A 13,471-nucleotide genomic window follows, 5' to 3' on the forward strand; every position below is an offset into this window, starting at 1 on the left:
TGGGCTAGGGGCTATCTGCCCTGGGAGCCAGGCTGGCCCTGCTGGGGTGGGCTAGGGACTGAGTGCCCTGGGAGCCAGGCTGGCCCTGCTGGGGTGGGCTAGGGACTGAGGGCCCTGGGAGCCAGGCCGGCCCTGCTGGGGTGGGCTAGGGACTGAGGGCCCTGGGAGCCAGGCTGGCCCTGCTGGGGTGGGCTAGGGGCTATCTGCCCTGGGAGCCAGGCCGGCCCTGCTGGGGTGGGCTAGGGGCTATCTGCCCTGGGAGCCAGGCTGGCCCTGCTGGGGTGGGCTAGGGGCTATCTGCCCTGGGAGCCAGGCTGGCCCTGCTGGGGTGGGCTAGGGGCTATCTGCCCTGGGAGCCAGGCTGGCCCTGCTGGGGTGGGCTAGGGGCTATCTGCCCTCCATGGAGCTGAACTCCCCCCCAGGAGCAGAGTGCCCCAGGGCAGAGGCTCTGCTCCAGGCCAGGCTGTTGCATCCCTGCCCTGCAGCTCTCTGTACAAGCAGACCTCAGGGCAGTTTGCTGTCCCTCAGCTCTCTCCTCCAGCTGTGTCTGCTGCTGGCTCTGGCTCGTGGGGCAGTGAAGGCCTTGCTGGCCAAGCCCCTTTCTGGCTGTGCAGCTGAGGCCTATCAGGCCCAGCCTGGGGGCAGTGAGGCCTCACAGGAGCCTGCCTGGGGGGGGTAGGTTTGGCTGAGGCCTGGCTGAGGCCTGGTGCTCCCATCTGGAGAGCCAGGCCTGAGCTGGCTGTGCGTGCAGACAGATCCTTCTCCCTGGCTGTCTTTGGTGCCTGTGGTCATTTTTGTAGGCAGCAATTCCATTTCAGCTCCAGTCCTGTGTGAGTGCTCTGGGGTGAAACACCTTCTGTCCCAGCTCAACCCTCAGTGACACTTGTGGCACTCATCTGGAGTTAAACTCTGCTGGCAGCTGGCCTGGGTCGTGCTGGGGGAGGAACACTTTGACCTTTCAGCATCAGGTTAACCTCCACCAAGTCCCTCCTCATCTTCAGTGCTTTCTGCTCTGCTCTGGTTAGAGGCTGACGCACTCTGAGGTATGGAAATCCATCACAGCACACTTCTGATGGGGACAAATGAGGAACAGGTGCTGGGGGCCTCCAAGGAGGGCTTACAGAGAGCTGGGTGCAAGCCAGAGGGTAAACCCACTCAGTCCACATGGAGGAACTCAAAGACAACTCCCCTGCTCCACCCAGGCCTCCTGAGCAGCAGTGCTGCCCAAGGTGAAGGGCATTCCACTGAAGGCAAGGAGCCCTCTCTCTCAGAGCCTGCCAGAGGCAGCTGCCAGCTCACAGGCACCAGGCACTGCTGAGCCAGGCACCTAGAAATGTGTCCCAGGCTGCTGGCAGGGAGCTCTGCTACAGAGCCCCTGGCTCCTGTGTCACTGCAGGCAGGCTGAGGAGAGGTGCTTGATGATCTGCCAGGCAGAGGAGACACAGAGAGCCAGCCAGGACCCAGGCAACAACGAGGGCCAGAAGCTCCAGGAAGCTAACTGGGAGCTCCCTGAGCACCCCAGGCTGGGAAACCTGCCCAGGAAGAAACCACCTCCAGAGCATCCTGCAGACCAGCGGTGCTGCTGCCCACAGGGACAGAGGAGGCAAGGCAAAGAGCCTGAATGGCTCTGGGAAAGCTTGCTACAGGGCTCTGGGGTGACTGCAGGAGTGCAAGAAACTTAGGATGGGATGCTGAGGGGAACAACCAAAGGAATGGGAGGGATCAAGGTGGACCAGGGAGACACAGACCTCAGGGACCTGCATGACCAGGGAGCAGCTCAGGCAGAGGAGAGCTGGGCCCCAGCAGCTGGACAGTTTAGACTGGGCAGCAGCAAACAGCTCCTGGAACGAGGCAGGCATCGCCAGTGTGCTGCTCCTGCCCTGCCTCCTCCTCAGCTGCAGAGCAAGGCCGGGGCCGAGCGGCCAGGCGCTGCCGGTGCCCCTGTGTGTTCACAGGGTGCTGTGAGGGCAGTGCTGGGGGGCTCCCGGGAGTGGGTGCTCTGCGGGGCCGGGGGGCAGCTACAGCAGCCTGCCAGCCCTGGGGTGAGGCCCGCGGGGAGCAGCTGCTTCTGCCGGCTTCAGGAGCCCAGGCCCAGCCGGCTGTGCCCCGGGGCTGCCCTCGGCAGCTGCTCTTACCCAGCTGGTTCTTCATGCCCATGAGCACCGAGTTCATGTGAGCCCTGGAGGCGTAGAGCTTGGCGACGGCGCGGCGGGAGCGCAGCAGCTCCTTGGCCAGGATCACGCAGGCCTCCCTCTGTCCCTTCCTGGCCGCCTCCTTGATCGACCTCTTCACCTTCTCCTCCTCCCTCTGGATGTCTGCAGCGCAGGGAGGGCACAGAGAGCGCTGATGGCCTGCCCGGGGCCAGCCTCCCCCTGCCGCCCCAGGGCCGGGCCCCGGCACGGCTTAGCTGCCTGCCTGAGGAGCAGAAGCAGCCCCAACAGCCCCGCAGATCCCGCCGATCCCGCAGCCCCGCAGCCCCAACAGCCCTGCCAGTCCCGCAGCCCCAACAGCCCCGCAGCCCCAACAGCCCCGCAGCCCCAACAGCCCCGCCGGCCCCGCAGCCCCAACAGCCCCGCCGGCCCCGCAGCCCCAACAGCCCCAACAGCCCCGCAGCCCCAACAGCCCCGCAGCCCCAACAGCCCCAACAGCCCCAACAGCCCCGCAGCCCCAACAGCCCCGCCGATCCCACAGCCCCAACAGCCCCGCCGGCCCCGCAGCCCCAACAGCCCCGCCGGTCCCGCAGCCCCAACAGCCCCGCCGGTCCCGCAGCCCCAACAGCCCCGCAGCCCCAACAGCCCCGCCGGCCCCGCAGCCCCAACAGCCCCAACAGCCCCGCAGCCCCAACAGCCCCGCAGCCCCAACAGCCCCGCAGCCCCAACAGCCCCGCCGGCCCCGCAGCCCCAACAGCCCCGCAGATCCCGCAGCCCCAACAGCCCCGCCGGCCCCGCAGCCCCTGCTGCCCCGCCGGCTCTGTGCACACAGCTCAGCTCCAGCACACGCAGAGAGCTGGAGGCTGCTGTGCTCACCTGCCTCAGACCAAGCCACCCCAGCCCCCTCCAGCAGGCAGGGGCAGAGCTCTCGCAGGGAGGCCACAGCAGATGGGCTCAGAGGAGCCCCTGCCTGCCAGGCTGCACTCAGAGCTCAGCCTGTCTGCCTGCTCCAGCTGCATCTGTCCTCACTGCCTCAGAATCCCTGCCTGGTGTTTCTCTAACCAAACAAAACCCATTCAGGAAGATGGCAGCAGGGGGAGAATCAGCCCCCCCCTTCTGCAGGGAATGCCTCTGGGTGCACTCACAGCTCTGAAAGTCACCCAGAAACACAGATGAGTTAATTACTGCCCCAAAAGAGCCTTCACGCCTGCAGACAGCCTCAATTATTCCCCTCCTCAGGCACAACTCACTGAGCATTAACCGGATGCTGAGCCAAGACTGCTCTTGGACATGAGTTAAGGTCCTGGGTCCCTGCTGCTCACACAGCAGAGGGTAAGTGGCACTTTCAAACCCTGGCTGGCTGCTGCCACAGCTGGGGATGACTTACCAGCAAAAATCAGAGTGCTGCTAAATGGTCAGAGCTAAAGCAGCCTCCTGCAGCTCTCCTGGCAGCCCTCCTTCAACAGCTGTCTGCAGAGCCTGCTGGAGCAGGAGCAGGGCAGCAAGGCTGCACCCACGGAGCACCAAACACCCGCATTTAAATGCTGTCCACTAAGGAAGCTCCCTTAAACCACTCAGCTCTCTCTAGATCTGATGGGATGCACATGCATCTGCCTTGCCAGACAGCCCTGGAGCCCAGGACCTCAAGAAGCTCCAGGTGAGAAAGGCAGGGGCAAGCAGAGGCTAGGTGAAGCCCTCTCGCTTTCCAGACTCAGAACCGCGGCTGCAAGCCAGCCTGCAGGGAGGAAGTGCTCCTCAGCACCAGGACTCAGGCAGTCAGGGTCAGACACATGGCCTGCACAGCCCTGAACCACAACTGCAGTGACCCCTGGCAAAGGCTTTGCTCAAGCTGTGCTGCTTTCTGCCAGACACAAGTCACACAGAGGCAGGGCTCAGAAGGCATCCGCAGGCACCTCCTGGCACAGGCCAGCTTGGAGGCTTTGCTGCAGCTTCCCAGCTGGGAGCCAATGAGCCCTGCACTCAAGAGGAGTCATCCTCTCCCACAGCACCTTCATCCTGCAGGACTGGCAGAGACCTGCAGCAGCAGCACCAGAACACACTCCTGCTGCTGCTCCCTGCAGAAAGGTCACAAGCTTGAAGGCAGCTCTGTGTCAGACACAGGAGTCAGCTGGCACCAGGCAAGAAGCAGCTGAAGAGGTGCAGCAGGGAAGAGCAAGCCCCAGGAGCACTCCAGCAGCACTGAGCAATGGGGAGAGACTAAAAGCACAGGGCAGGGGGGGCTGGGCTCCAGTGAATGCTTTCAGGTGCCTGAGCAGCTGCTGCTGAGACTAATGGCATAAAATCTGCAGCAATGGGCAAGCTCCCCTCTGAAGGTCACTGCCAGCTATGCACCTCCAGTGAGCCAAGTCCCTCTGCAGCACTGGCAGGAGAGGCACAAAGCAGCCCAGAGCCCCTGTGAGGCCTTGCCAGCTCAGCACACACTTTGCTGTGCTGGTCCAACCACATTAACCTGAAAATTCAGCCTGGAAGTCACAAGGGACATCTTCATCAGACCTCCCAAGCGCTCCAGAGCAACCTGCTGCAGACAGAAACCGGGACAGAGCCAACAACAGCGTGCTGCTGTGTTTGTGACTGCACTGCCTGGGCAAACCAAGCCCTTGAGCCATCCAAGGCCACTCAGGGCAGCCCAGGTGGAGCTGAGTGTGGCCATGGAAGCACAGCTAGCAGAGCTTTCCCCTGGGCAACCGAGGCAGGTCCCAGCTCAGCAGCTGCACTCCAGCAGTCTGCAGGTGAAAGGCCAAGAGCAGGCAGAACACAGCTGCAGTGAGCAGGTCCTGAGGAAGCCCTCAGTGGCACCTGGCTGCCAGCAGCCTGCTGGCCTGGCAATGTTCAGCAGAACCACAATCTCCAGGCTGCCACCCAGCCAGCTGTGAGATCCCAGCACAGGGAGAGCAAATACCCTGGGACTGAACTCAGTGGCAACTGCCAGAGCTCCAGGCCTCACCCAGCCTGGCCCTGAACACCTCCAGGCAGGAGGCAGCCACAGCCTCCCTGGGCAGCCTGTGCCAGAGTCTCACCACCCTCACTGCCAACAATTTCTTCCTCCTCTCCAGTCTCAGTCTCCCCTCTTCCAGCTCAAAGCCATTGTTCCTCATCCTGGCACTCCCAGCCCTTGTCCAAAGTCCCTCCCCAGCTCTCCTGGAGCCCTTCAGGTACTGGAAAGCTGCTCTGAGGTCTCCCTGGAGCCTTCTCCAGGCTGCACAGCCCCAACTCTCCCAGCCTGGCCCCACAGGGGAGGCTCTGCAGCCTCTGATCATCTTGGTGGCCTCCTCTGGAGCCTCTCCAGCAGCTCCAGGTCCTTCTTGTGCTGGGCCCCAGAGCTGGAGGTGGGGTCTGAGCAGAGAGGCAGAATCCCCTCCCTGGTCACACTCCTGCTGATGCAGCCCAGGCCATGGCTGTCCATGGCAGTCTCACTCATCTTATCCAAAGGGACTTCACTGCATCCTGTCTGACTGGAAGCAGACAATGTTCAGGTCCCTTTGAGAAAGTCCCTTGGAGCACTTCACAGCAATGTCACTTTGTGAGGCAGCCCAAGTCTGGCCCCAGGATCACACTGATCTCCCTCACAGCCTCTCCCACAGCACAAAACCCTTCAAGGCAGCGAGGAAAGAGAAGCACAAATCATGAGAAGCAAGTACAAACCTCTGATCTGTCTGTCAATCACTCTCATTTCTTTCCTTATCTTCAGGGACCACTCATTGACCTTCAAAAGAGAAAGTGAGAGTTACCTGAACACCCAGCCTTAAACCCAGGCAGGAGCCCTGCAAGGTGCCCAAGCTGGGAGTGAGAAGTGTTTAAATGTTTCATCCTTCAGAACCCCCCAAACCACTGCAGCCACCCCAGCAGCTCCTGCAGCCTTCCCAGCAGCTCCTGCAGCCTTCCCAGCAGCTCCTGCAGCCTTCCCAGCAGCTCCTGCCGCCACCCCAGCAGCTCCTGCCGCCACCCCAGCAGCTCCTGCAGCCATCCCAGCAGCTCCTGCCGCCACCCCAGCAGCTCCTGCCGCCACCCCAGCAGCTCCTGCAGCCACCCCAGCAGCTCCTGCAGCCACCCCAGCAGCTCCTGCAGCCACCCCAGCAGCTCCTGCCGCCACCCCAGCAGCTCCTGCAGCCACCCCAGCAGCTCCTGCCGCCACCCCAGCAGCTCCTGCAGCCTTCCCAGCAGCTCCTGCCGCCACCCCAGCAGCTCCTGCAGCCATCCCAGCAGCTCCTGCCGCCACCCCAGCAGCTCCTGCAGCCTTCCCAGCAGCTCCTGCAGCCATCCCAGCAGCTCCTGCAGCCACCCCAGCAGCTCCTGCAGCCTTCCCAGCAGCTCCTGCAGCCACCCCAGCAGCTCCTGCAGCCACCCCAGCAGCTCCTGCCGCCACCCCAGCAGCTCCTGCCGCCACCCCAGCAGCTCCTGCAGCCTTCCCAGCAGCTCCTGCAGCCACCCCAGCAGCTCCTGCAGCCACCCCAGCAGCTCCTGCAGCCACCCCAGCAGCTCCTGCAGCCACCCCAGCAGCTCCTGCAGCCTTCCCAGCAGCTCCTGCAGCCTTCCCAGCAGCTCCTGCCGCCACCCCAGCAGCTCCTGCCGCCACCCCAGCAGCTCCTGCCGCCACCCCAGCAGCTCCTGCAGCCACCCCAGCAGCTCCTGCCGCCACCCCAGCAGCTCCTGCAGCCTTCCCAGCAGCTCCTGCAGCCTTCCCAGCAGCTCCTGCAGCCACCCCAGCAGCTCCTGCAGCCACCCCAGCAGCTCCTGCAGCCTTCCCAGCAGCTCCTGCAGCCTTCCCAGCAGCTCCTGCAGCCACCCCAGCAGCTCCTGCCGCCACCCCAGCAGCTCCTGCAGCCACCCCAGCAGCTCCTGCAGCCATCCCAGCAGCTCCTGCAGCCACCCCAGCAGCTCCTGCAGCCTTCCCAGCAGCTCCTGCAGCCATCCCAGCAGCTCCTGCAGCCACCCCAGCAGCTCCTGCCGCCACCCCAGCAGCTCCTGCAGCCTTCCCAGCAGCTCCTGCAGCCACCCCAGCAGCTCCTGCAGCCACCCCAGCAGCTCCTGCAGCCTTCCCAGCAGCTCCTGCAGCCTTCCCAGCAGCTCCTGCAGCCATCCCAGCAGCTCCTGCAGCCACCCCAGCAGCTCCTGCAGCCATCCCAGCAGCTCCTGCAGCCACCCCAGCAGCTCCTGCAGCCTTCCCAGCAGCTCCTGCAGCCACCCCAGCAGCTCCTGCCGCCACCCCAGCAGCTCCTGCCGCCACCCCAGCAGCTCCTGCAGCCACCCCAGCAGCTCCTGCAGCCATCCCAGCAGCTCCTGCAGCCACCCCAGCAGCTCCTGCAGCCACCCCAGCAGCTCCTGCAGCCACCCCAGCAGCTCCTGCAGCCACCCCAGCAGCTCCTGCCGCCACCCCAGCAGCTCCTGCCGCCACCCCAGCAGCTCCTGCTGCCACCCCAGCAGCCAGGCAGAGTGAAGGAGGCCGAGCCCACAGCCTGGGCTCACCCTGGGGGCACAGCCACAGGACACTGCAGCCTGAGGGAGCACAGGATGACAGACCAAGAGTGCCCTGGCTCACCTCAGCCAGAGGGAGCCTCACCAAGCCAACCTCCTGCTCAAAGCAGGAACAAGCTCAGAGTTCAGGCAGGTTGCTCAGGGTCCCATCCCCTGAGCTGTGCCACTGTCCAAGGCCAGAAACTCCCTGGCTGCTCTGAGCAGCTGTCCCAGCACCCAGCCACTCCTGTCCCTGGGCACCCCCACGACAGGCAGTGAAAGGCCTTGGCCTTCACCTTCCCTTCTTGAAGGGAGAATGAGCCCAGCTCCCTCAGCCTCTCCTGCTGTGCCATGGGCCCCAGCCCTCCACCACCTCAGTGGCCCTCTGCCACCCCTCCCCAGTTTGTGGCTAACATCCTAGCCCTGGGTGCCCCAAGAGGGAGGCTTTGGCAGCAGGGCGCTCAGGGGCTCCAGCTGCTCAGTGCTGCCCACTTGGCCCTCTCCACCCTGAGCACACTGCTGGCTCAAGCTCATTGCCCACAGGAAGCCCAGCTGGCCCCAGGCTGCCCAGCTGGCCCTGTCCCACCTGCACAGCCTGGCATCCCTCACCACTGGAGCTTCCTGCTGGCTCATTCCTCCTGCTTGCTCAGCTTGTTGCTGCCCCTACCTGGCAGCTCTGCTCCCCAGCTTTCCTTCCCCTGCCTTAGGGGAGACTCAAGCACAGCCCCCCCCACACCAGCTTCCCTCTGGGAAACACCAACATCTCTATTGCCTCCTGAAGTTGCCCCAAGCTCCTCTGCAGGGCAGCAGAGACACCAGGGGGGCAGCAGCTGCCAGCCATCAGCTGAGCACCAGGAGAGAGAGGCTGTACAGCAGCAGGGCCCAGAGGGGGGAGCTGACCCCAGCACAGAGCAGAGAGGAAGCTCTGATGCTGCTGTCATTAGCAGCACAGGTATTGCCCAGTGTCTGACCCCCCCAGGCATGAATCCCAGAGCACATCTGGCTGGAAGAGACCTCCAGGCTCACCCAGGCCAAGCCTCCCCCCAGCACTGCAGGCTCAGCACCAAGCCATGGCCCTAAGCACCAGCTCCACAGCTGCTGGAACACCCCCAGGGTTGGGCACTGCAGCACTGCCCTGGGCAGCCTCTGCCAATCCCTCAGATCCCTTCCAGGGCAGAAAGATTTCCTGAGCTCCAGCCTGAGCCTCCCCTGGGGCAGCTTGGAACCATTGCCTCTGCTCCTGTCCCTTGCCACCAAGGAGCAGAGGCTGTGTCCCCTCCTCACCCCAACCTCCCTGCAGGGAGCTGCAGAGAGCAAGGAGGTCTCCCTCAGCCTCCTCTTCTCCAGCCTGAACACCCCCAGCTCCCTCAGCCCTCCTCTAGCCCAGGGGCTCCAGGCCCTTCTCCAGCCTGGCTGCCCTGCTCTGGACAGGCTCCAGCCCCTCAGTGTCCTTCCTGCAGGGAGGGCCCAGAGCTGAGCACAGCACTCAAGGGGGTGTCATGGTAGCTCCAGACAGGCCCTGATGTGTCCCCCTCCCTGAGCAGGGTCCCACTCTTCCCCCTCCTTCCTGCAGGAGTCAGGGTAATGCAGGACAAGGAACAAAGGGACAGGAGCCAAGGTGTCTGGTAAACAAGTCTCCTTCTGGGGTAAGAGCACTGTGCTGGGCACTGCTCCTGCCTGGCCAGGCCTAAGCTGCTGCCTTTTATGGCCACAGCCTGGCAGAGTCCCTTCTCCCTGGGTAACTTTGCTGGCTTCAGTTGCCCTGTTGGCCCAGCTGAACCTTGGGCAAGGTATCTGTACAGGCTGGCCTCTGGCTGCCTCACCTCCTTGGATCTGCCATGCTCTCACTTGCCTTGCCTCTAGATGCCTGATCCAAAACCTGTGACCAAGCCATGAGCCCTGCTTGCTGCAAGCTGCAGGAGCCTTAGGAGCTGGAGCCAAGCCTTGCTTCCCTTTCCACCTGCAGCTCTGGGGCCAGTTCTGGAGCCTCTGTGCCAGGAAGGCTCTGGAGGGGCTGGAAGGTGTCCAGAGCAGGGCCAGGAGGAGGAGCAGAGGGCTGGAGCTGCTCTGCTCTGGAGACAGCCTGAGAGAGTTGGGGTTGTTCAGTCTGGAGAGGAGAAGGCTCCCAGGAGACCTCATTGTGGCCTTCCAGGACCTGCAGGGGGCTGCAAGAAAGCTGGGGAGGGACTTTGGAGGGTGTCAGGGAGGGATAGGACTGGGGGGGATGGATCCAAGCTAGAGGAGGGCAGATTTAGATTAGACATCAGGAAGAAGTTGTTCCCCATAAGGGTGGTGAGAGCCTGGCACAGGCTGCCCAGGGAGGTGGTGGAAGCCTCCTGCCTGGAGGTGTTTGCAGCCAGGCTGGAGGTGGCTGTGAGCAACCTGCTGTGGTGTGAGGTGTCCCTGCCCATGGCAGGGGGTTGGGACTGGCTGAGCCTTGAGCTCCCTTCCAGCCCTGACAGCTCTGTGCCTGTAACTTCCCCAGGACAGAGCAGGTGCCTGAGCTGAGCAGCATCCTTCAGCCTGCCGGAGCCAGCCCAGCACTGAGCCCTGAGCCCCCAGCCCCGAGCTCTGAGCCCTGAGCCCCCAGCCCCGAGCCCCCAGCCGGCTCCTGGAGCTTCAGCTGATGCTTTACTACAGGGAAAAATCTCAGGCTGAATCCTTGCAGGACTGACTGCAGCCTCCCCTCTTGCTCTTCAGAACAGAGCAGAAAATCAGACTCATGGAATGGATTGGATGGGAAGGGACCTCTAAAGGCCACCCAGTCCAAGCCCCTGCAGGCAGCAGGGACACCACAGAATCAGTCAGGTTGGAAAAGACATCAGAGATCAAGCCCAGCCTATGACCCAATGTCTAACACCTCATGACTAACTAAACCATGGCTTCAAGAGCACACCCTCAGCTAAAGCAGCTGCTCAGAGCCTCACCCAGCCTGACCTTGAAGATTTCCAGGGCTGGGCACCCTGCACCTCTCCAGGCACCCTGTGAGGATTTCCTCACTCTCCCTGTAAAACAAACCTTCCACAGCCAGTCTGAATCTCCCTCTGCTAGAGTCAAACCATCCCCCCTTGTGCTGTCACAACAGGCCCTGCTCACAAGTCTGGCCCCAGCTCTCTCATAAGAGCCTTTAAGTACTGCAAGGCCACCAGAAGCTCTCCCTGGAGCCTTCTCCTCTGCAGGCTGCCCAAGGCCAACTCTCTCAGCCTGGCCTCACAGCAGAGGGCTTCCAGGCCTGCCAGCACTGCTGTGGCCTCCTCTGGCCCTGCTCCAACAGCTCCCTGGCTGTGCTGAGGGCTCCAGAGCTGCCCCAGCCCTGCAGGGGGGCCGCAGCAGAGCACAGCAGAGGGGCAGAATGCCCTCCCTGCCCCTGCAGCAGGGAATCAGCCCAGGGCTGTGAGAGGGCATTGCTGGCTCATGTCCAGCTTTTCATCCACCAGCACCCTCAAGTCCTTCTCCACAGTGTCTCAACATGTCACACAGATTCCTTCCTCAGCCTGCTAAGAAGCTGGGAGGGTTGCTCCTCTGAGAGCACCACCATGGGCAAAGCAGAGGGACTGCAGCAAGCCACGGCTGCGCGACTGCCGCGTCCCACGGCAAGCATCCTCCAGGGACCAGCTCTGCAGCCTGCAGGCTCAAACACCCACTCTGGGTGAAGCCTTCCTGTGCCAGCACAGCTGGCAGCAGCACTGACAGCTCCTGTCTCTGTGAGGCACAGCCCAGCACAGACACCATCACACCACGGCTACCCACATGCTGGCACCAAGCCTGCCGGCTCTGCCAGCGCAGCCCTCTGCGACAGCCCATCCCTGGTGCTGCCCATGCCTGTCCTGACAGAGGCAGAGCTGGCTGCTCCTGCAGCCCCTGCTCCTCCCAGGTTTGTGCAGGAGGGAGAGGAAATCCCACTGGCTCTGAGCCAGCCAGCTGCATGCTTCCCAGTCCATGAGGCACAGCCATTAGCTGAGCAGCAAAGAGCTGCAGTGCCAGCCCCAGGCAGGACACCAGGGATACAGCTCCCCAGCCATGGCCTGATGCAGTGGAGAGCTTGCCCTGCTGGGAGCAGGAGTATGGATTGCCCCAAGCACAGCTCCATGCCAGGGAACCTACCCTGCTTCTACCTGTGACAAACAAAAATGTCATCCTCACAGCACTGCATCACCCCAGAGCCAGCCAGCAAAGCACCAAGCTGAACATAAACCACTTGGACTACACTGGAGCTCCAGCCAGGCTTTAAGCTCCAGCCAGGCTTTAAGCTCCAGCCAGGCTTTAAGCTCAACAGCTCAACCATGGCATCAAATCTATGAATCTGTAAAAACAAATCTTTTGTAGGCAGCCTGAGTCTCCCTCTGCTAGATTCAAACCAGCCCCCCTTGTGCTGTCACAACAGGCCCTGCTCACAAGTCTGGCCCCAGCTCTCTCATAGGAGCCTTTAAGCACTGCAAGGCCTTTAGACCCTTGCTTCAGGCAGGCTGGAGTGCATCAACAGCTCCTCACAAGGACTGGAGCTGGTGCCTAGCATCAGCCACAAACAATCCTCTTCCAGCCACAGAGAGCACACCAAGGAACCCAGGGCCCAGCACTGCCATTACAAAGCTCAGCCTCCTGCCATCAGCAGCCAGCCCCTGTGGGTGTGCTTGGGGTGCTCTCTCTAGCCCTGCTCAGGAACAGGGCCTCCTGCACAGCTGCTGGCAGACACAAGCTCAGCAGAGCTGCTTCCCTGTCATCTGCTATGCAGAAATAACTGCTTCCTCCTCCTCCAGCTGCAATTACAAACAGGAGGGAAGAAGCTTCTTGCTGTGGATGGGTTTCTCAATATTGCTGTGAAGTCATCATGCCAGCCAGGAGCTCACACCAGCAGGCAGGCCCACACCACTGCTCCCTGCTTCCTACTGCCTCTGCAGCTGGCCTCCAAACAGCTGAGAGAGAGCCCATGCTGCCCCCTGCAAACCCTGGCAAGCTTGGCAGCTAGGGAAGGGGCAAGCTCAGTCACCAGGGGTGTCAGTGCTCCCCACCACTGAGAGCAGCAGCCTCCAAACCCAGCTGCTGTGGCATCTGCCAGCACCACTGCTGAACACAGGGAAGCCCAAGCAGGCTGTGTGGTGCTCAGGCACCGAGGAAGCACTCTCAGAGGGCTGCCCCTCCTCTGCCACCCAGCCAGCAGCAGCCACAGCCTGCTCCCCTGCTTCACCTGCTACAAAGGTGAGCCTCCAGCAGGGAGGCTCTGACACCACAGCTCTTCTGAGACTTCAGCCTTGGTGCCTGTCACCTTCCCCCTGCTCCTTGCTGAGTGCCTCTAATGCATCTGATCCTCCCTGCTGCAAAACAGCACAGGTTTCATTCAAGATGTCAGCAGTGCTTGATGGAAGGCAGCTGGGAAGGCTGGCACCATCTTGGTTATTTCATTGCACTGTGACAGTGGAAATCCAGGAGGAGAAGGCAGGCTTACACAGCTTGACTGCAGACCTAACCCCAACTTCCAACCTTTCAGGTACTCATGCTTTTAAGCCTCTTTGCAACAGGAGCTAGAAGTCTCCAGCAAAGCCAAGAGCTAGCAGCTATGCAAGACAGCTAAGAGCAAGCCAAAAAATCTGGAGCTTCTTTGGCTACTGGACACTGGCACAGGTTGCCCTGGGGGGTGGTGGAAGCCTCCTGCCTGGAGGTGTTTGCAGCCAGGCTGGAGGTGGCTGTGAGCAACCTGCTGTGGTGTGAGGTGTCCCTGCCGATGGCAGGGGGGTTGGAGCTGGCTGAGCCTTGAGGTCCCTTCCAACCTTAACAATTCTACTGCTTCTGTGGCCAGGAGTGGCCCTCTACAAGTCTCTGCACACCCCCAAGGGCAGGAGCACTCTGGCAGC

At 62.4% G+C, this 13,471-nt stretch overlaps 1 protein-coding gene across 1 annotated transcript in view; it reads right to left on the reverse strand.

Moving 5' to 3' along the window:
• Positions 1-13,471, reverse strand: part of CHMP3 (charged multivesicular body protein 3) — a 42,398-nt gene that overhangs the window by 4,393 nt on the left and 24,534 nt on the right. The window contains exons 3-4 of the mRNA XM_054172222.1: positions 5,814-5,874; positions 2,136-2,315 (exon numbers count right to left, since the gene is read on the reverse strand). Coding sequence (XP_054028197.1) covers positions 2,136-2,315; positions 5,814-5,874 — 241 coding nt within the window. The remainder of the gene's footprint in view (positions 1-2,135; positions 2,316-5,813; positions 5,875-13,471) is intronic.

This window comes from Dryobates pubescens, chromosome 23 (genome assembly GCF_014839835.1).
Source record: "Dryobates pubescens isolate bDryPub1 chromosome 23, bDryPub1.pri, whole genome shotgun sequence".
Classification (NCBI taxonomy): domain Eukaryota; kingdom Metazoa; phylum Chordata; class Aves; order Piciformes; family Picidae; genus Dryobates; species Dryobates pubescens.